The sequence below is a fragment of the Alligator mississippiensis genome, chromosome 4, assembly GCF_030867095.1.
Source record: "Alligator mississippiensis isolate rAllMis1 chromosome 4, rAllMis1, whole genome shotgun sequence".
Lineage (NCBI taxonomy): Eukaryota > Metazoa > Chordata > Crocodylia > Alligatoridae > Alligator > Alligator mississippiensis.
The window spans coordinates 100042833-100066005 of NC_081827.1; the positions used below are offsets into that span (position 1 = coordinate 100042833).

Below are 23173 nucleotides of genomic sequence, written 5' to 3' on the forward strand. Positions count from 1 at the left end.
AGGAATCAATGGTGCTCAACACCGCATTGAATCAAGCCTGTAGCTAGGTTTGTTCCTCACCCTGTGGAGTTTCCAGAAGTTCAAGGCATCCTAGGAAAGAAAGTGCTGGTAAAGGAAGTGAGGGGGGTTTCAGAGAGAACTGGCAGGAGGGGACTTATGGTGAAGATCTCTCCTCAATGTGAGGGACAACTCTTCACGTAGAGGACCTCAGCTCCAGGCCCTACCTGCAGCTGTAGCTGCCGCCTCCTCAGCCAGGAGCCTCTCCTTCTCCTGTTGCAGCCGCTCCAGCTCCCGCTGGTGATGCCGCTGCAGCTCTGCCATGACCTGCTGGTGGGAAGACTCCATCTCTGCCAAGCTGCGCTCACAGGCCTCCTGCCGCGCAGAAGAGGGGAGAAAGGAAAGGAATGCTGTTAGAGGACAATGAGCCCAGGGAGCGGATGGGCTGGGCAATGACTGGACTGACAGAGACAGAAAGACTATGGCGCCTCCTCTGACCCTCTCCACTCAATCACATGCTGTTAAAGGTCTTTCTCAAATTGCACGGGGCCACTCGAGCAGTCAGCAGCAGCACTGCAGTGGCTGGGCACCCTGTGGCAGATGCAAGTATGCTGCTGCCGAGGTGGCACACCAGCTCGGCGAAAGGCAGAAGCTGTGTCCAGCCTGGGGGTTCCACTAGCAAAGCCACAACTGTTGGGACAGGTGTAAGCTCATCACAGCTCTGACAGCAGCACTTTGTAACAGGCAAGGCCACAGGGCCACATCCCACAATCCTCCTCTCTTCATACACCTCGGATGTGCAAGAGACTGCTAACAATGCAGACCTTCCAGCATCGTAGCTTCTAAGCTATTGTTCCAGGCTCTCAGTAACCTCAGGAAGACTCTTTTGCCTTCGTAACATCCAGGACATTTGGGAACATTTGCAGCTAGAGTTCTTTCTTTCATAAAAGCCCCATGAGCATTGGCTGATAGTTGAGAGCCAATTCCCTTTGGTAGTCCTGAGGCTGCTGCCCCCTCACCTCCACAGACCCCAGTGGGACACGCATTGCACCCTGGAAAATGACTATACAGAAACTATTGCTGGGTTGGGCAAAGTTCTGGGACCTGTGGTCGCCATCTGCTGTACCACCAGCATTAGAGGAGGGTGGCTGCTATCTGCTCTAGTTGGACAGTAAAAAAAAAAAAAAAAAAAAAAAAAAAATCACCCTGAAGACTCCAGAGGAGTGGTTAACATAATCCACATTTTGCTCTGCTGACTCGTCATTTATCTTGAAACTGGCTAAGAAACCCTGGAGAGTGAAGAGGGAGGATGACAGAAAAGCCCTCTTTTAATGGAAGGGCAGTTTGGGCCTGATTTAAAAAACTGACTCTTCCAATCTGTTTGATAATGGAAGCTGATTAAACAGCATGGGGCCTGCAGAGAGTAATATTCATCAGGCCCCCAGCGCCGCTGCTCACTGGCTGCATTAGATACCACGTGATACGGAGGCTTTATCTGTGACGGATCAATTGCAACAGGACAGTTACCTGACTGGGTTACTTCAAGACAGCCTCTCTTGAGAGTTTACATGTGTAACAGGAATCACATGAGCATGGTGACGCTAAGGCCAGAGCCCAAGAGGCTCATCCTTTCACTCCCAGGACAGAGAAAGTGCACAGGACCTTGCAAAGTAGGACCCTTATTGCCCCTTTTTTCCAGCTGAATGAGCTCACTTCAAGGCCACAGAGAGATTAAGAGGTCGAGGGTTACCACCTTAGCTCCCCAGGCACTCAGCACTCCTCCTCCCTCTCCCTGTTGGGAAGCATTTTGCCAGAGACTTGACTGCGCAAATGAAGCATGCCCAGTGTCAAGGGAGTTGCCCTCAATCATGAGCACATGTTCTGTGATGGCTGCACAGAGAAAGCTATGCTCACTGATGACTGGCACACAGGGCATTAGTCCTGAACATAAGAAACACTTTGCTGGGTCTGACCAAAGGTTAAGCCTACAATACCCTGTTTTGCACAGCAGCATAGTGCAGATGCTAAATGGGAAAAGTATTTAAGCACAGCCTATCCAGGCTTATTTGTCCCCTCCCCTACAGCTTCATTCAGAGACCTAGAAAATCCTAATTTTGAGGCAGCATCCCCTAACTCTCGTGTTTGATACCCACTAAGAGAAGACCAATTTATCCAATCCCCATTTGAACTCAGTTAAATTTTCAGCCCACAACATCCTGTGGCAATGAGTTCTTTGACTTAACAACACGCTGTGTGACAAAGAGCCTCCTTTCATTCATTTTAAACCTGATAACTAATAATTTTATTCTATATCCCTTAGTCCTAGTGTTGAGGCAGATATCAGAGAACAAGTCCTTGTTTACTTTCTCCTCAGGATCCATGGTTTTAGACTTTTATCATATGCCTGCCACAGCTGTCTTTTTGCTAGCCCTGGCCATATCCTTATGTTATGTCCAAAACTCATACTCCCCCCCGCCCCAACCTCACAACGAAACCTCCCCCTCCCCAACAAAATAAAAGGCATCAGTTATTCCTGGCAATGGGGAGAACAGCTCATGAGAGTGCAGACGCACAGAACAATTAAACCATTCCCACATGCCACAGATTGGGAACTGTTTCATATTTGTATGTGAAGTGCTGGGGCTCTGACACTAGGTGGAAGGAGTGAGAACCCAGTTTACATGCCTCTCAGTGGACAAGTTGGAGGGGGAGTGCTTGTACCCGTGCTTTGAGGGTCCCAGGGGGTGGGCAACATGTAGCTGGGGGAGTTTTCACTTCTCTCCTAAACACACAAATTCAATAAACTTCAATAGCCTGGAGCTGACTGAAGTCTGAGGTCTGCTTGCCTGACTAGGGGTGGGGGCGGGCATGGGGGACGTGCTTAGATCCTTGCTTTTGGGTTCCCAGGGGCTGCAGCGAGGACATGATGAGCGGCTACAGTCAAGTAGGGAGTGAGGACACAGCTGGTTGTTAGAAAGATCGCTTTTATTGAACAAACAGTGTAACGGAGCTTTGTGATAAACTGTGCCAACAAAAGGAAAAAGAAAGAGACAGCACAATTCTGTCTGGGTATCAGAGCAGGGAGTTGCAGCAGTTGGGAGTGGCAGTGAGGAGTGATGCAATGTGGGCTACCTAGAGGACTGACCAGACCCCTGCCATGGAATGCTTGATGTCCACACATAACACTGAAACTGGTTCATAGTGAACTGGTACAAAATAGTACTTGATTTTCCAGGTACATTTTTTAACCATTCCAGTCAGCTTTTAAGTCGGTGTAACAGGCTCATATGTCTGTTTGCATTAGGTTTAAACTGTATTTCATCCAGTCTAAGCATTGTGTGTGTCTGTCCCTGGAAACTGAACCAGCTATCCTCTATTTGCCAAGACTTGAGTGCTGCCAACCAGCAACATCAACAAGATCCAGCTACATCCTGGCTACTCTTGGCACAGCAGAGGCTCAGGTCAGTCCCATACCTTTGGACCAAGCTACCTTTGACCAGAGGCTTTCAGACAACCACACCTAAGTTGCAGGGTCTGTAAATCTGTGGAAGGTCTTGGTCAGTTCCTTCATCTGAGAGTCTTAATACATACTAAACTCACACATGACCTTGTCCTGAAATTCACTCCTGAGGAGGGAGATGGCTTCCCAGGCCAGGCCAGTGCCACCAAGGTGTTGTGGTGTAGTAGTCCCATCCCTCAGCATGACTCCACTCCAGCAACACAGGACAGAACCTCTTCAAATTACACCCTTATCTTTGCATGGGTCTTTGGGCACCAGATTCTTTAAGGGCTGGCATAACTCATCAACCGCCGTGTCATTAACGTGATAACTGGGCTCCCTTTTGGTTGCCATGGCAATGCTAATTAACGTAATGTGTGCACCCTGCAAGGTAATCGAGATAGGTGGAAATCTCTTGTCTCTCTCAAATCTCTACCCTGCCTGGAATCTGAGCAGACTAACAGCTGAGAGGGGCTTCTGACCTGCTGCTGACCCTCCTCACCTGGGAGATGTAGCCTTGAGGCACACTGCCATCTCCATGAGGCTTTGCAGTGTCACGAAGGCTCTCACCACCAACACGACAGGATTCCAGCTGTGCCCTCAGGGACTGAACCTGTGCCAGGAAGCCAGGATATGAAATCAACTCAGCTATGGGAGAAAAGGCCCCGATTCAGAATTTACATGCTATATTCCAGCCAGACCAGACCAGCCTGGGCAATGAGGAAAAAAAAAAAAAAAAAATGAAGGAAATGTGTTTCTATGGGAACCCTAATTGACCTCCTGTATTGAGGGGAAGGGGATATCACAGTGAGGTAGGACCCAGCTGGTCAGCCTGGGAAGGTGAAGGGACAAGGCCCTCCATCAAGACACGTGTAGCATGAACCACACTCTCCCTGACGGACAGAAATGCACCTATAAGGGTTTGGAATGAGAGGCTCGCAACCTCCATATGGGAGGAGAGACATACTCTTTGCTCAATGGGAAAGTAGTGAGGAGCACTCCTGTCACAAAGGACAGCATGGCGGTTTGGGATTGCTTGGACACGACAGCATAAAAGTTTAATCACCAGTCTCAACTCAAGACAAGCCAGTGGCATTTCACCAAATGACACTAGGCCTGAGCTTGGCCAAGCTGTCTATATGTGAGCAAGCTGTTTCTCCAAACACAGGCCTTAAGCTGGTGGGGAAACTGGGCTATGAGTGCAATGTGAGCTAAAGCTCTCATACTCCAGATAGGAAGCAAAGGACATTGCTTTCCCAGCATCACAACCCTACCCAACAAGAGATGTAACCTCCATCAGCTAAGCCCAACCTGGAAGAGCATGGAAGTGCTGGGGCTCCCTCTGCCAAACTGAGAAGAAACAAACGTGGTGCCAGAGAGCAAGTCAGCTCCTACCTCCTTCTCCAATGCTTCACTGGTGTCCCCGTGGCCCTCTCTGCTCTGGTTCAGCAGTGCTGTCAGGGGGACTCTCTTCGACTCCCTCAGGGGCAAGCATTCCAGCTCCAGCCACTTCTTCTCAATCTCTTCCTTCAGCCTACTGCGCTGCTCCTCGGACAGGGACTGGCCCATAAGCTCCTTCTCACACCCCTTGTGGAAGAGATCCCGAGCTGGGCCATCAGTCTGCAGGACTCCACTGTCAGGAGCCTCGAACCACTTCCGCCTCTCCTCCGAGCGGACGGCCAGGTCTCGTTCCAGCTCCTCATGCTTGAATGTTCTGTCAAAGACCCTCAAACTCCCTCTCGTCCGCTGTGGGGACCCTTGGTTCAAGGGGCCCTGCTGCAGGGGGGACAGCTCCACATAGTCGAAAGCCTGGCGCTGCCCGTCTGCTTTCCGGTAACTGCCCTTGGAGATAACCTCTGACCCCGTGCCTGAACGCTGTTCCTCCGAACGGAGGGAGCTCTTTTGGGGTACATAACTACGGAAGGAGTTTTCCTTGTTGCAGTCAGACAGCCTGAAATGGGAGCATGAGCCCATGAGGGAGACGCAGTGCTGGGAGTAATGCAAGCAGGTGTTGTGCAAACTGCCCACACACGCTTCTGCCAATGCACCCCAGGCCTACCTGGCTGCCACACCCTTGGGTAGCCCAGCCCTGGGAACCTCCTGACCACATGCGTGCACACGTGCGCGCACCCCCCCCCCCCCCCCCCCCCCCGTTCAGCAGCTCTGTGGTAAGAACAGTTTCCACATGACATGAAGAACCAGAACTGGCTCTAAGATGCTAGCTGCCACTTGCAATCATTGAGTCTGAGCTGTGGGCTTATGCTCACCAACCCAGCTATGACTAAGGAGACTCCTTCCTTCTCCCCTTTCCCATGTAGAAAGGATGAAAAACTTGACATTACCTCTTCCTTTCAGGCACTCTTATACTAACATTTGTTTGGGTAGGGGAAGAGATAGTGGCGAAACTGGGGGAAGACAAGAATGGGACACTGCACGGAGGGGTGAGCAGATAACAAGTAAAAGTCACCCCCACATGCACAGGAATCATAGGAAAGTAGGGCTGAAAGGGACTTAAAAAGTCATTTAGTTCAGCTTTATGCTCAAGGCAGGATCATCCCCAAATAAACCATCCCCGACAAGTGTCTGTCTAACCTGCTCTTGAATACTTCCCAGGATGGAAATTCCACCGTGTCTTGTAGGTGCCTGTTACAATGCTTGCCCACTGCCATAGTCAGAAAGTTCCTTCCAATATCCAACCCAATTACCTCTGCTGCAGGTTGAGGCCGTTGCTCCTAGTTTCGTCCCTGTCACAGAGAAAAGCCTGGCTCCATCCTCTCTAGTCACCCTTCAGGTAGTTGAAGACTGTTATCAAGTCCCCCCACTCAGTCTTCTCTTCACCAGACTAAATAACCCTAGCTCTTCCAGCCTCTGCTGATAAGCCTCAACTTCATACTTCAAAGGATCCTATACAGGAGATTCAGGGAGAGCTCTTCTGCTGTTAGGTCACCTGACAGTACCTTAAATACAAGGCCTCAGGAGTTCCTCCTGCACTCCCCAACTGATCCTGTAAGGATGATGGAATATTTATACCAGCATAAAAGTAGTGGACAAATGATGCAAACTCCTAAACTGTGGTAACTTTACCCAACGTGGAGAACTGCCCTAGAAAGATGTCACTAGAGTTTCACCCCTGATTAAGTTTAGGTTCCGTCTGTCCACCTTCAACATGGGGTGACAGTCTGCTAAAGGCAAAAAGGCATCCCCCACACTGTCTAGTAACTGTTCCTAGCCATGGGACAGCTGCACATCTGCCCTGTCCTATTCCTGGTGAAGTTTATACTAGTGTACCAAACTGGTGTCATTTATGCTGGGGCGTGTGTTCATCTCTCCCTGGCCTATGCCTGTGATGTGGGCCTTTAAAGGTTTATCACTGGTGCCTACCAATGCAAATGGCAAGGCACCTCCTCCCACTCCCGGATGAGTTGAAGAGACGTCCACTATTCCCTGTCCAATGTACCAACCCAGATAGCCATCTCAGTAGTGATGAGCAGCATGGGTGCTACGGCAGAGGGAACATTCCCAGAGATACATACTTGGTGACATCTGGAGCACTGGCAGGACGCACGTTCTTCCTCAATGCCTCAATCCAATTCCTCCGGATTCCCGAGGTCATTGCTGATAGAGTGAAGACAGCATCTTTCATCTGAAAGGGGGAACCAAAACACCGCTCTCCAGTCAATGTCCTGCCCACTGCCACGGAAGACAGTGGGAGAAAACAGTAGGTCTGAGATGGGGAGGAGGTAATATCCCATTCACCCTCCCATGACAAGGTACCTGCCAGCCCTGCCTGATGGTATCTGCCTTTGGTACCTTACAGAGTCAGAGAAAAGCCATCACCAAGAACGTAACCATACAGGCCCCTCTCTACTCTCCTCAGTCACACCAACAAGAGGCAGGACACTTAAAGGCTCAGAATGAGGTCAGCTCACCACCCAGACATGGCCAACAAGGGGCTAACTGGTCAGGCACGTGGAACAAAGTTACAATGAGATTTGCTGGCCAGCTCCCAAGGAACCCTCACTCTTAAAGATGTCTCAATTTCTATTCCATTAGGAGCACACATAGGCAGAAACAATCCCTAGTAGCTGGGGAGATTGTTTTTTTCACTGCAGCATCCCACTGCTGGGGAAAACTTCGTATAATAAGTGTTTTAGTGACAGCAAAGGTATCTTTGGTGGTGCTGACACACTAACCCTGAATGAGTTGTATTGAAATCGCTTCACCTGTGGCCTCCTGTACCACCCTTTCCCTACAGTGCCTTGGAGCCGATTCAGTCAGCAGGCTAAACAAACCCAGAGACAGTCTCTGCTCTAATGAGCTCACATTCCCAGTCTGTGAGCAGACAACTAGCAGATACTATTTGCAGGCAGTGTGAGGAGGCAGAGGGAACAGAACAATCCCCATTACCTAGTGACCAGCATTCCTGCACACCAACCTAACCCCTAACCTAACCACTGTCAGGTACTTCGTAAGTACTCACATGTATCTGGAAGCCATAGTTGCGTTGCACTGCATATTCTGTCACATCTGTGCAGGAGCGCAAGTCAATCTCACCATCCAGCTCATCAGCCTGAAATGCCCCTCAGACGGTCAGTGAAAGTTATATCTGAGATAGCCTCCATTGTCTCTCCAGTGCTTCCAGCATCATGGCTGGAATCATGAAACCCCCCACCTTCCACTCAGTCTGCTTCTTTTCCCCCCCATCTTTGTTGGAGCCAGATGTTCTAGGGTCTCTGTTTCAACTGTTATTCTTCTTGAGGCATCTGCAGACTTAGCTACTAGGGAAGTTGCAACTAAGCCACGTAATAAGCCCTGCCAGCGTTGCAGTCAGCTTCCACTGGGAGCTGAGCACAGCCCTTTCACCAGGACTCTCTCTCTACATACAGGCAGTGAGGGAAGAATAAGGTGCATTCCCATTCTTACCTCTTCAGCACTGGAGTCCCTGTAATATCTCAGGCTTGAGTCCGTCAGCACAAACCAGTGCTTCTTCCACTGCAGACAGAAGAGTTAAGGGGAGGAGACAAGAAGAAGACAGACCGAGGGAAGAGATGAAAATACTAAGGAAATACTTTGGAAGAGGGAGGTTTCTGCTTACAACCGTCTTGTGCATAGGTCTGGCTACTGCCCCTTTCCCCTCTAAACATACCTCCTCCACCTTCATCTTTTTAAGAGTCAACTGGGAAAGGGACAGTGGGAAGGGTTTGATGGGACTCTGTAGGGGACATCTAACAAATCAAGCATCCAAGCAGAAATTCAACAGCTGCTTCTCTCCACCCTCTCCACCAAGAGCCAGCATAACTATGGGGAAGGAAAGGCTCTGGATACACGGGAGTCTCCAGTGGGGACTGGATATCCATCTTACCTCTCCTGGCCCATCCAGTATGGACATCCATCCTTTCTTGAAATTGAGGAGATCCGGCTGGAAAAAGGAGGACAGAGCAGGGGTTAATAAAGGTTGCAAGAAAAGTCAGGGTTAGGAGGTCAGGACTGACACCAAGTTCAAAACATCAGACCTTCCACCAGGGAGTGGAGAAAGAGCCCAGAGGTTTAGAGAGGACAGAGGGGTGATGGGGACAACAAACCAGCCCCATTCCCACCAAACCCAAATGGACCAGGGACCAAGCAGCAGAGGGCATGGATCTGAAAAACACCAAGCAATCACAGCTCCAAGAAGCAGTCCAGGAGATAAAAATGAAAGAAAAACATGCACCGCAGAAGTTCCCTATGTGACTGGAGATATTTAGTCACAGGTTTTCTACTTGGTGGTGGAGGAAAAGCCAGAAGTAACTACATCTGGAAAGGAGTTTGATTCCCGGGAACTACCCAAACCTCCTCCAGATCTGGCATCACTCCAAAGTCCAGCGAGATGCTTCCTCCATTATCATCAACACCAGTTACTTATTAATAGCTTGGCTGTGTGGGAGTTGAACAGTGCCATCTCCAGGGAGCAGATAGGGAAATACATGATGTTAAGTGACTTGCCCAGGGCCATCAGGTGAGTCTGAGCCAGGGCTGGAGCTTGGAAATAGACTCTTTTCTGAAATGCAAGAGTTCTGCTCTGCTAAACAGGCCCCCCCTTTACTCTCCCTGACTCCCCCCTGTCAGACATGTGCACAGCTTGTGGCCTATCCTAGCCCTCCCAAGTGAATATAAAGGGGAGAGTGGGGCAGGGCCTAAATTGTATCATACTTCATGGCAGAGATATCACTCTCCCCACCTCATCCCAACCAGTTCTGCCTCCTTTCAGGGCTGAAGCTGCAGAGAGCTAACTCAGGGAACAGTCTCTCCTTTGCTTTACTAACCCAAAGAGGCCAGATCCATCCCTTCACTGCCTTCCACAGAGTTGCATCAAGAATGAATCTGGCTCAATGGCCATATTTTCAAAGAGATCTGAGTCTCATTCCCTTCCCCCCCTCCCACCCCCAATTTAGTCAAGCACCAGTGATATAACCTGGGGTGGACAGCAGTGGAGAGGGGCTGGGGACAGAGGAGAGGAAATGTCAGAGCTGTACCTGGAAGTTGTCTGCATCTGGTCTGCCAATTTCAGGGAGGCTGCCGGGTGTGCCCAACTGCCACATGCTCCACCCAGGGGGCTGGTGTGTGTGTCAATGTGTTTGTGAGGGAGCAGTTCAGCAACTGGATGGGTGCTCTATGCACCAAGGGCTTCCGATCAAACCAGGAAATGTCCACCTGGTGCCAACTGACCCCCGCAAGCCCAGACCGCCAGCAGCCCAACTGGGCAAAACTTTCTCTGCTTTCATTTCCCAGCTCTGAGCTCTTGGGTTACACCCAAGGTTACAGCAGACAGCAGCAGTGGAGTGAGCATAGGACCGCCCCAAACTCAACCAGCCTATTGGTTAGAGTGCAGAGTGAGGAGGACATGGAAGGGGCGGGCCACCTGTTGCTACAGTTGCAAACCCAACCTATCAGGGTCCCACTGGGCTGGACTTGTCAGATTGCCCGCAGGAGCAGATACGTGTAGAAACCAGAGCCAGGTGGCCTGGGGTTCCACTGCTCACCTCGGACCGGGGACAACCACTACAGACTGAAACACACATACACATGGAGACACAGGAATGTTTCTCTTCCCCTCAGCCTTTCACGCTTTTGTTAATATCTCCGCTTGGTTACTGCTTCTGGAGTCCCATCAGGCCCTCCTCACCTCACCCCCCTCCCACCCCCCACAAAAAACCCTTTCCTCTTGTGGCTGCAACTCCACCTTCATGCTGTCACCCCTTGGGACGAGGCATGAAGGGAAACAAGGCATAAAATCCATCATGCTGTGATGCACGTGTGGAATGCATGCACGTGTGTGCGCGCACGCACACACACACACACACACAGGCTCTCAGGGCCCACTGAACAGTGCCAGTGCTGCATTTGCCTTCCAGTCCCACCCCTCCATCCCTAGACACAGCGCTGGATCATTCTGCATTACACCAGATGTCCACACTGTTGCTTCCCGGAAACTGCACAATGAGTAATAGATACCCCTGGATGTCAGAAAAAAAACAGAACCGTGAGCAACAAAACAGCAGGGAGTTATAAAGAATAGTTTGACTGTCCGGGTAACTTTCCTTAAAACATTAAAGGCTGAACCAGCAGAGGGAATGCAATGCATGTAAGGTAGCAGGGCTTTGAGGAAAGCATTCGATTAAGTGTCTTTGCAAAACCTGAACCAAGGATCTGTCCCCCATGAGCTTGGGTAGGATCACAGGCATGCAGATTAAAACCAGGCTGAGATCGTACACAAAGGAGAATGATAGAGAAAGAAACAGGAAGGAAAGATGCCTAGCTGGCATTATTGTTGGGACTGGTGTTAGGTCTCATCTCCTTTGAAGCCTCCTGTGCGGTGGTATTAATCACCCAGTTAATTGACAATAGCAAAGCAGATTAAACTGGGAGGAGCTATAATTGACAGTGAAAACTGAGAAACATTAAAGACCTAGAGGTAGTAGAAAGAAGGCAAGGACAGAAGTAGTAGAGTTATCCAACCAAATTCTGACCCTTACCCCAGCCCAGTGTTGTGACCATAAAGGCCCCAAAATTAATTTGCCCAGTACATGGCTAGTATCTGTGCTGCCTCCCTAACCGTGCACCTGGGTTAGAAAGGGCCATGGCTGTGACCTTTTGCAAATATTTCAGGCTGCATAGGAGTCCATAGGCAGCTGGGTGTGGTTGTCATAAATGAGAACAGCCCCAGTGTACTTACGTTGGGGCCAGAACTAGAAGAGATGCTCAAGTAATATAAAGCTACCTTTGCACCCTTGCCCTCCAGGTGGGCAGTCTATAATAGGATTCTCAAGGAGGATGGTATGGAAGCCAGCCTGTGGACAGAATATCAAACAAGAACACACTTGGGACAGTGTGAGATACTGCGTCTGTGGTAAATTGTTCTGAAATGCAGATTTGATGGGACAGGGACACCTGGAAAACCAGATGACAGACAAGCATGAAATAGGATGCAGGAGCACAGCAGAAACATGCGCACCCCCCAAAATACAGTTGTAGGCTGCAGCTGCAGAGGCCTGAGGTTTCACAGAAAGGGGCCTGGGCTTTAGTGTGACCACACCTAAAATGCTGCATTTGCTTCTTGTGAGCTACAATGCTAGAAAGGTAGATGAGCTGGAAAGACGCCAGGGAAGAACCGACATGAGCAGGGGACTGGAATGGCTGGCTTAGGCTAAGAGATTAAACAGGGTTGACTATGCCTAGGCAGCTATTGAGGCCATGATAACAGTCTGCAAGTATCTGAAGAATGTAAACACCAAAGAAGGAATGGAATTACTGAGGGTGGCACAAGGGGTTGTAGCTGGGAATAAGAAAATTAAAAGAAGAAAAGGAACAGGCTTCCTGGCCTACTAGGCTATGCAATAGGATGAAGGTCCCGTTGCTTTGGGACTTTTAGCACCAGACTGAAGAGAATCTCAGGGAAGTACCCCTAAAATAACAACCCTGCCTGACTGATCTGGTAGATCCTTTCCATTTCCAGCGCCCCTCATCAGGTGAAGCAGCTCCACCACATTCATCCCAGAAGCAGCCCCACAATCTCTGTCATACAGTGATTCTTACGTTGTTTTTTTTCAGCTCCAAATACACCCAGTTACCACTTGCCTAATTATTTGTACTAGGGAATTTATGAGAGAGATGAACAGTTCGGAACTGGAGACAGAAGTGTTCTTGGCTCTGTTTGGTGGAAGTGAATTCACTCCTATCTCTGGCTCAGAGGCCAACAAAGCTCCTGAGTCCGCTCAGGCCATCAAAACAAGTAGAGGACTGTGCTCTCCCCACCCCGTGAGAAATGCCTTCAGGCACAGGGATTCTCAGGCCAGCCTGTCGCCTCCATTATTCAACTGTGCTCCCAGACCTGCTCTCCAGCGCCTGGGTGCGTCTGTGCCAGTAAAGACCGCCAGTCACCATCCCTCACTAGCTTCAGCAGACAGCAGTGCCCTCTGCCTTGCTCTCTTAACCACATCCTCTTTTACATCCCAGAAGGTTCAATGCAGTGACCCTTTGCCTCTAAAATAAAGCCCAAGGCCAAACCCTGACCGAGGGCATTCATTACATGAGTTTGGCAGGTCTCACCCTAGTTCCTCGTTACAGATTTGCCATCTCTGCCCATGGTTGAACAATCTGGGACAGTGTTACATGCTGTGGCTGAGGAATCAGGGGCATAGTGTGAGGGAGACCCAAGGGTGGCATCCTGCACATCAAGTCTGAGGGGCTGGGAGAAGAGGCAGAGGCTATAACAAGAAAACCCCAGGTTTAAATACCTAAACTAAATCTACAGCTTGAGCCTATCTGATTAGAGATAACAGCCACCGTGCCCCAATCACAGGCAACACTTGGCACTTTCTCAAGGCAGAGGCACTCTCCTCAAAGCAGAGAGAGTACAAACAAGCACAGAAAAGGGGGGGGGGGGGGAAGAGGAGGAAAAGTTCCCAAGATACAAGGCAGCTTCTCAGCAGGGAGGCACCACTCCCATCTCCAGCCTGAGCAGAGTTCCTGCACCACCAGCCCCAGCATCCCAGGCTTGAGAGAGGAGGAAGAGGAGGGGTGTCATCAGGAAGGACAGGAAAGGCTACAGGATGCTGCGGTGCTGTAAGGAAATGCTGGCTGATGGCTCGGGATGGAGCTCAGGGTCAGATGGCGTCACTGGGTGCCCCCAGCTAGTTCCAGCAAGACTCCATCCAGCCCTGGCCACTGGCCCACCCCCTCACATGTCACGGCGCCTCCGCTAGGGTGCAGCCCACGAGCCAGCCGGACTCAAGAGCGCCCATGCACTTCTCCGCCTCCCCATCCAACATGTGTCCAAGCCTGCCTCTGGCCAGCTGGAGAGAAGGAAAGAACCCCATTGCCCTTTTTCACGCTTGTCTCTCTCTTCCACGTGCACAGCAAACCCTCACCTCGCAGAAGACCCTCCTGCCTTTGCAAGGGCACATGGGATCAGCGCCCCCAGTCCACCACCTCAGCACCGAGCTACCACTGCCTGTTGCCACCAGCCCTGTTAAGTGGCACCAGGCCTATACTCCTTCCAGGGGGCCACTCCTGGCCTGGTCTCCTACCCCCAAAACTGTCTGGTTGGTCCCTCCATGATGCTGCCCGGCTGCCCCAGGACACTGCCACACCCCGTTTCTCTCCCAGCAGCCACTGCTTGCTTTTGCTATGGCATTTGATGGAGGCACTGGCCCAGGGACCAGCACCTGAGGGGTCATGGCAAAAGGCTTTAGAGGAGCCCCTCAGGCAGGATGTGGTAGCCAGGCTGGACAGACAGACACAAACGTCCCCCTTAACCAGGACTTGCACACACTCACCCCCCCTCCAAACCAGGCCACTCACACACAGACTACCACCCACACTTGCGTCCCCCTGAACCAGGAGTGTCACACAACCACACCCCCCCCAAACCAGGAGTGTCACCCCACCACACACACACACCCACACGTGAACCAGGAGTGTTACACTCCCCCACCAAACCAGGAGCATCTCACACCCCCCCTCCCCTGAACCACGTGTGTCACTCACACCCCAGCTCCCCCCCCCCCCCCGAACCAGGAGTGTCATCCCCCAACCAGAAGTGTCACACCCCGAACCAGGAGTGTCACGCGCGCGCACACTGCACCAGGAGTGCCCCCACCAGGCGCTCTCGGCTCGGCTGGGGCACACCCAGTCCCGGCTGGGAGGCGGCGCGGCTCATCTCCGCCTGCAGCTGCAGCGCTGGCCCCGGCCCCGCCTGCGCTCAGGCTCTCGCTCCCGCTCCGGCCCCGGCTCGCCCCGTCCGTGCGGTCCCGGCGCGGCCAAGTGGGAGCCCCGCGCCCGGCAGGGGGGACCGGGACGGGGGCGGAGGAGCCGCGCTCCCGCCAGGGGCTGGGACGCGCCGCCGGGGCTCACTCACCGTCATGCTGCCGGCGCGCGCGGCGGTCGGGGTCGGGCTGGGCGCCGGCCGGGGCCAACTTTCTTTTTCTTTCCTTTTTTTCTTTTTTTTTTTTTTCAAACTTCCTGGGCGGCCCCACGGCCAATACGGGCGGCGGGGCCCGGGCCGGGACCAATGGGCGGGCGCGGGCCGCGCCGCGGGGCGGTGCGGACAGCCCGCTCCGCCCCGCGTCCCTCGGCCGGGGGCAGCAGCCCAGGGGGCGCGGGTCATAGCCCGCCCGCGTGTGCTGAGCGGGCAGACGCCCCTTGTAGGGCCCTGCCCCACGTTACATACATCGCGCAGCAGAGCGAGGATTCGCGCCATAAATGCAGACCTGCCCTAGTGCCAAGTGATTCTCACAGTGGTCCAGGTGGATCACACCATAAATGTAGACCAGCCACATGTGCCACATTACTCTCACACTGGTCGGGGCAAATTGCGCCATAAATGTAGGCCGTCCGCATGTGCCAAATAATTTTCATGCCGGTCTGGGCAAATTGCGCCATAAATGTAGCCTGGCAAAGTGAGGCCCCTCTGCACCTCACACTGAAAATGTCATTCAGTTGCACCTTAAATCAAGTGATGGTGCGATAAAATAAGCTATAAGTTACAAAGTTATTCCACAAAACATGGAATAACTTTGTGGCTTGTTCCACTGGCGCCATTAACTGAAGGTGCAGCCTGGTGCTTCATCAACGGAGGGGTTCCTAACCACAGGGTTGTCAACCCGCAGAGGTGGCAGCATTGTCAGCTGACGATGTTCACAACAGGGGCAGCATTCTCCCTGGTGCAAGCTCAGCAGCTGACAGCACTGTAGGGCTCACAGGGGATGGCGGGGAGAACGCTGTCCCCTCGTGAGGTGTGGGGTAGGGCTCCCTCACGCTGCCCCCACTGGAAGCTCTGCCAAGTCCCATCAGCTGTGGAGCTTGCAGTTGCAGGAGCCAGTGCAGGGGGCGCCCAGGATTGTGATCCCAGGCTTCCCTTGCACTGGCAATAAGGCATGATGAGATCTAATGTGCGATCCCACAATTGCACCTCCTGCCACGCATGTGTGGCTTTGTGCAGATTGCACATTAGATCCCATTGTGCCTTTACCTGAACGTGTAGAGGGGTCCTTATTCTCTCCATTCACAGGCGAATTGTGCAATAAATGTAGAGGAGATGCACATTTAAAGTAATTATCACACAATTAACTGGTGAATTATGAAAAATGTAGAATGGCCACATGTGTAAAGTCATTCTTATGCCACAAAAATGACTGTCCAGCTATAAAAAGAGCTAACCTGCTAGAAAAACATGTTTAGGCAATCATCGACCCTTCTGGATCATGATGTATGCATGAGAGGTCACCCAGACCTTTGATGCATATGCCTAAGCAAGAGTATGGAGGAATGGAGGCTGCCAGTGCCCAGACCTTCCATTGAGGAAGGCCATTGAGACAATCAAAATGCCAGACCAAGTCCAGATGTTTGGTGCCTCCATGACTGTAATTGTATAAGCTTCTGGGAATTGAACCTGGGTCTCCTATGTGGCAGGCAACAAGTCTTTCACTGCATCACAGGGGACTCAGCTAGAAAGCTGGCCCTTCAAAATGTGTAACACAACTATAGTTGTTTTCTACCCTGCTTTCATTTGAACATGTAGCAGGGCCTTTGTCAGGCAGGGGTGGTCAACAGCTGGACTGCTGCAGTGTTGGTGACTGCAGGAAGGCAAGGGAGAGATGCCCCTTCTAGGCCCCTGCCACACATTCCATATATCATGCAATTGAGTGGTGAATTGTGCAATAAATTTAAACCAGCCACATGTGCAAAGTAATTCTCACACCATAAAAATGACCATCCAGCTATAAAAAGAGCCAACCAGCTACAAAGTTAGTGCTTGAAAATGTATAACAGCTCTATAGGTGGTTTCTATCCAGCTTCCATTTGAACATGTGGCAGGGCCCACAACAGACTGACTAAATGAGACAGTATAGATGAACTGTAGCCATGAAGGTATAGAAATTATGTGAAAGGGAGGATTTCTTAGGGCCATCCCAACAACACTGTTGATCCAGTAAAATATACCACCCTAAGCAATCCTGGCCTCTTGCATAAAGAACCCAAGCGATCCTGAGGTGGAGTTCACTTCATCAGATGGCAGCAGAGGAGCAGCAGTCAGCACTACCACTGCTTTCCTACTGCCAAATTTCCAGACTCAGGAAAGCTGAGTACTGCAGGAGGTTGAGTACTGCATCCAGCTGGCAAAGGGGGTCAAGCCATGGTCTTGCCCTGTAATAGCTGGGGATATGCAGAAGCAGAGAAAGAAAGAAGGATCTGGGAACAAGAGTTGAGCCAGGAGAGGGAGAAATGCAAGTGGCAGTGCAAGAAGGCAGAAGTGTGCAGCCATCTGATGAAGTGAACTTGAGTTCATGGAAGCTCATGCTCTGTAATTATCTTATTTAGCTAGGCTATAAAGTCCATATCTACCCTGACTTCACACTCACACAGCTGACTACAGGAAGCCTGATGAAGACCTTGCTACAAAAGATATGATCTCTCCCAGCTCCCTGACCACTCACTGGGAAACCATGTTTTGCAAAGATCCACAGGCGCCACAGAAGCCGCAGTCCGAGAATCACTGTCCTAAGTGATACTAGGAAACGATGGGGAAACAGGAACAGGATTACAAGCACAATGAAGAGAAGTGGTACTCAACCCCTGACTGGCAGAGGTATGTCATCCAGCCCACAGGGCTCCCCATGGGTCTGGAAATTCAGTAGTGGGAGAGCAGTGGCAGCATTAATTGCCACTCCCCTGATACCAAATTTCTGGACCCAGGGGCAGGGATAACATGGCCCTCCACACTAGATTGTACTAGGGCATGGTTGGCCAGCACACAGGGATGCTCTGTGGCTGGATCCAGACATGCAGGATGGGGCTGACATGCTGGATTGTACCCATAGGCTGACTCAATGCAGAATCCAGCCCATGAACCAACCCCATACCACTTATCTGTCCCATGGGGTCAGAAGGCTGTGCACCACTGGTGTAGAGGATGCCTGCTCTGATTCTGGCCTCTGTAGATCCCACCTGTAAGCAGCTCTTCATATCCTGGCCACTTCAGAGGGCCAAGCAGTTGCCCAGCTGTCTACTGGCTATCAGGGTGGAAAAAGAAGCCTGGTTCTAGCCTAAATCCTAACCCTATCACAGGCTTCTTGTGAGACCCTGGGCAGCTCATGATCATAGCCTTCCCCTAGCTCACAGAGGCATGGCATGGTTAAATACATGTGAGACACCTAGAAACTTCTGTGAGAGGGGCTATGAAAGTAGATGGGCAGAGTAAACAGTATACTGAATTAGTCTGATACAAGATGATGGGCACTACATCAGATCTTTGAAAAAACCATAACCTTTGTGGTCCTACTCTTTCCCCCATTTTTGTGCACCCAGCAAGAGGACAGGAGAGGGGAGTGGCATCAAAGAAAAATAAACGCCAAGAAGGGAAAAGTACAAAATCCTCCCCTTGGGCCCCAGTCTCCTTCCAGCTGCAGGAATGAAGACAGTGGGCTACAGGGAAAAGGGGGCCTGGCTTCCAGCCAAGAAAAAGCTTGATGCTCAAGTATTAGCATTTCCATGGCTCCAGCTGGGGAGATGAATGGGTGCTTGATGGGAGAAGGTTCCCACACCTTTGCTGCTGTTTAGATAACAGCATGTTTCCCATATGGCCAGGGCCGCCAGGCACCACAGCCTTGATAACACCAAGAAAATGCCTCCCCTGACAAGGGGGAAAAAAACTCAGAAGCACATACAGCCTTGTGAAATAAACTAACAGCTTTGGAGGGAGGAATCAAGCAAACACCCTGTGCAGGGTGGCTGGACCCAGGCATGGGGACATCACAGCCTCCCTCCTCTAGGTCATCAGTTTCAAGTCTCAGGAGACTGGGAATGGAGTCTGGGTTACATCAAGCCTGGAGGGTCACTGACTGCAGGGCATCCCTGTCTGGCAGCTGTCTGAGGCTCAGTATGAAATGAGTTGATAAGTCTCAAGCACCAGGACCAAGCAAACAGATGTCCAGAGCACACCAAAAAGCTCGCCTCAAGACCATCCGGCACTGGGCCCCTGACATTCCCCCCTGCCCTTGATATTCTCAGTGCCTGGGCCCTGGAGACAGCTCTCTTAAGAGTCTTCCCTTGACGTCACCCTCTCAGCCGGCCTGAGGCACACTGGGGAAGAAAGTCATTGCTTCTACTTACATGGGCTGGGAATAAACAGAAGATTCAGGCATCAGGATTATCTCACAGGCCAGCACCTTTCAATAGCCCCACATTCGCTGATGTGACATTTTTAAAATCCCAGCACTCCCAAACTTTTGTGAAGCAAGGCACTTAGCCATATATAACATCCAGCTGTCCCTCATCAGAGAGAGCACGCAACTGGCCTGAGCTCAGCATTGGCAGTCAGGAATTCTTGCATTTCAGTCCTACTGTTGCTTTTGACTCCCCTCCGTGATGTTGGCGAGTCACTGTCTCTCCCCCTGCCTCATTGCCCACATCTGTGAAATGGGGGCGGAGGGGATAAAATTTCCCTGCTTCACAGGCAAAACTGCTCAGAGCAGGGGAATAACAAGGAATTGTATCCAGAGCCCGGACACACTGGGTGGACCCGGACTGGTGGATTTTTTGAATAGGTCACAGATGGTTGTTACATAAAACTTACATGAATACCATGATAGCGCTACATGACTTCTGATTTAAATATTGAAATGTAATTAAAACCAGCTATTCAATTCAGTAGTTGGAAAGAGGTCTGTGGGTGTCAGGGTTGAGACATAAGAACTTGTCCCACGCTTGACAACTTCTGTGGATGGCACTGTTCACAGAGGTTTTGGGAGCACTGATGTGTGTAACATGCAAAGGGCAAAGGGAACAGGCTGGGGAGAGAGAGAGCCAGCACATTTGTTCTTGCTGTGCTGTGGACATCAGGCTGTTCCCTTGCAGCTGAATTCCAAGCAGTGGCTTGCTCCAACATGCTGCATCAGAGGCAGAGGTGCTGCACAATGCAGCTTGCTGACACAGCACCTGCACAAAAGGCCAGCTGGCCTTTGTCATCGAAAATGGCCCTGTCAACTCCCTGTCATCCCAGTAAGTCTGGGTGCTTCTGAACAGTTCCCCCTCCCTCCCGCCATGCACTCTGTCTACCCTCCACCCCCTACCCTTCTCTGTCCCCCATCCCTCCCCCCCCCCCACCTTAAGTATATGAAATACCTTGTATTTCTCACTGGCATCCAGATAAAGGTCTTGGCTCCCTGGGGAAGGTGGCCTGGCACTGCTGAGGAGTTGCATTGTGCCTCTACCCAGCTGGGACTATGAGAAGAGAAATCAGGATTTAAGTACTAAGTATTTGCCTTTTCACGTGATTCTCCATAACTAACTTCCAGCATGCAGTTGAAGAGCTTTGGGTTCCCAGTCCTGAAGACCAGGTGCTCTTCATTCAGTAAGGGATACCTGGGGAGAGAGGCAATATGCAGGGGGATAGAGCTATTCATGTTCCAGCCAGCAGGGGCACCACCAGGACTAAGGCTGATCCAAGCAGTAGTAAAATAGCCAAACTCAGGGCTATTCATTGGGTGGAGCTGCCAAGACAGGGATTCTCCAAGCTCTGTGGAGACTGGAGATGGATTCCCAGGGTTTAGGCCTCTTGGGGAAGGGGTTCCTGTTAGTCCTGGCTGCCCTCAGGCCTTTCACTTCTCCTAAGAGCTACTTACTTGATGCAAGAAGTTGCCTTTGGCTTCCCACTCATTCCCCCATTGCTTCTCTGGGTTCCTGGAGGGTGGGGACCACTCAGGACTCTTCCATTCATTCCCTGACCGCTGCACTGGACTCACTGGTCTTTGACTCCTGGAAGATGGGGATCCCACAGGACTCCTCCAGTCATTCTCTGACCGTTGCACTGGACTCACAGGTCTTTGGCTCCTGGGAGGCGGTGACCCCCCAGGATTCCTCCAGTTATTCTCTGACTGTTGTACTGGACTTGCTGGTCTTTGACTCTTGGAAGGTGGGGATGCCACAGGACTCTTCCAGGCATTCTCAGACTGCTGCACAGGACCCACAGGGCTTTTCCAGTTACTCTTTGGTTGCTTCCCTGCGTGCAGGTGCTCACCTGGGCTTCTCCAGTCCCTTTGCATCACATTCACATGGCACAAGGGCTTCTCAGGACTCTGCCAGTCGTTTGCTGGCCTTCGAGCTTGGCTCACATGGGGCGGGGTCTCTCCTCTGCTCTTCCAGCTTTTCTGTGGTAGGTGAGTTGGACTCATGGGGCGCAGGGGCTTGCCCCGGCCTTTCCGGTCATTGTCTGTGCCTGTCTCTGGGCTTGCAGGGGGTGTTTTCTCCAGCAAGCTTCGGCAGTTGCTCTCTCTTTGCTTCCCAGTGCTTAGAGGGTTCAGGGAAGCTCCTGGGCTTGTTCCCTTTCTCTCTGGGCTCAGCGCTGGATTTGCAGTGTGGACTGGCTTTTGGCTTTTCCAGGTGCTCTCCATGTGCCTCCCAGGACTCTGAGAACGTGGGTGCCCCCCTTGGCCAGTCCAGCTGGCATCCAAGGTCTTAATGGGTTTTGTGGGGTGCAGGGAGCCCCCTCGACTTTTTCCATGGCTGTCCATGTGCTTCCCTGGGTTCAATACTTGGAAGAGCACTCGTTCTCTGTCCATGTTCATGGGGCATACAGGTTTTGCTCGACTCCTCCAGTCTCTGTCTGGTTGAATGACTGAACCCCCAGGGTCTCCCTGCTTCCCCCAGTTCCTGTCCCGTCCCTGAGCTGGACTCAGTGAGCGCAAAGAGTCCTGTCGGCTCCTGTTGTCTCTGCCCGATCCTTGAGCTGGGTTCGCTGAGTGCAAGGATTCCCGTTGGCCTCGGCCCTGCTGTTCCAGCTGCCCTGGGAGTCTCTTGCTCCCCTAGGGATGTCAGAGTCAGAGAAAGGATAAATGAGCAGGTTCTCTGAACTTGTTGTCTACACCAAGTGGGCAGAGAATTAAGAAGGAGAAGTGGCCTTTAGACCCTGGAGACAGCTGACAGCCACAAAGAAAAGGACATCTACTTCATGACAGCAGGCCCACTGTGTTCCAGTAGGGCAGTACTGCCCTCACCACCAGTCTGGTCCTACCCCAGCCCACCAAGAGAAGACACTTAACTTAATCTTGTTAACTACATTTTGTTATGCTCTAGTGAGGGGCAGTGGAGCACAGTTGCATATTCATACTCACACCTGCCCATCCCACACCTATAATGGCAGCCTCTCATACCCAGTGGGTGAAGGGGATTGAGCCATGGGCTTGTCCTGTAATAAAAGTCAGACACACACAAAAGCAGAGGAAGAGGACAAAGAAGGATCCTGAAAAAGGATTGAGCACAAAGAGGGAGAAATGGAAGCGACCGTGAAAAAAAGAAAGGAAGAGGTACGTGGCACAGAGAAAGAGAGAACAGAAAAAATAGTAATGGGAACAAGAGTTTGACAAAGTTCTGTTGAGAGGAAGTCAGGGGTGGGTGGTATCCACTACCATGTGGCTAAAGCAGGGTCCATAGGTCCAGTAACTCACTTCTCTGGCCAAGGTGGGGCTGGACTGCCTTCTGATTAATCGGCCTCCCTTGGCCAGCTGTGGGGGCTTGCCATCCAGATGGTCCACACGGCCTTCTTCCAAGGCCTGGAATGCCTCCAGGGTCTCAGTCTTCCTAAGAGCCGCACACAAGGACAATCAGGGGCTCTGTTCCACCTGGGAGTCGAGGAGCCCTCATCCCAGAATCCTCCCTGGCCCTAGTACACCCAGACCACAGCAGGACAGATGTCTAGATATCAGGCTTCTGAGCTGGGGTTCCACCTCCATCCAAATCTGATATCAACAGCTCCATGCCCATGACTCCTCCCTTTCCAGGCTTCTCTCCACTAACCTCCTCCCCAGTGTCTAGACTCTCCAACTATCTCATTTTCCCCCGAAACCTGCCTCCACCTCCCTAAAAATCCCTCTCATGCTCTTTACTCTCCACCTACTGCTATCATGTCCCCTAAGCCAATTTATCCTAACAGGAATTCCCACTCCTATGTATCCCCTTTCTACCTCACCCTGCCCACTCCATTAATGGTCTCTTCTGCTATTCATTCCCTATTTACTTCCATTTGCGCTATTGACTCTTATCAGAGTCCCAATGGGGCTCAACCTTTGGCCCCATGGGCCAGATGACTAGTGTGGGGCTGGCCCCCGGGCTAGATCAGACCCCATGTGCCAGGATCAGACCTAC

General features: G+C 51.5%; 1 protein-coding gene across 3 annotated transcripts in view; it reads right to left on the reverse strand.

Moving 5' to 3' along the window:
- Nucleotides 1-23173, reverse strand: part of TRIOBP (TRIO and F-actin binding protein) — a 40602-nt gene that overhangs the window by 10289 nt on the left and 7140 nt on the right. For 2 of the 3 annotated variants that reach the window (XM_019489528.2, XM_059726413.1), the window contains exons 8-17: nt 22477-22609; nt 20656-21834; nt 20156-20254; nt 8859-8915; nt 8420-8488; nt 7977-8066; nt 7030-7139; nt 4892-5447; nt 3999-4109; nt 225-372 (exon numbers count right to left, since the gene is read on the reverse strand). In XM_019489528.2, the coding sequence (XP_019345073.1) occupies nt 225-372; nt 3999-4109; nt 4892-5447; nt 7030-7139; nt 7977-8066; nt 8420-8488; nt 8859-8915; nt 20156-20254; nt 20656-21834; nt 22477-22609 (2552 nt within the window). The remainder of the gene's footprint in view (nt 1-224; nt 373-3998; nt 4110-4891; nt 5448-7029; nt 7140-7976; nt 8067-8419; nt 8489-8858; nt 8916-20155; nt 20255-20655; nt 21835-22476; nt 22610-23173) is intronic. The other variant, XM_059726414.1, reaches the window with a different exon arrangement.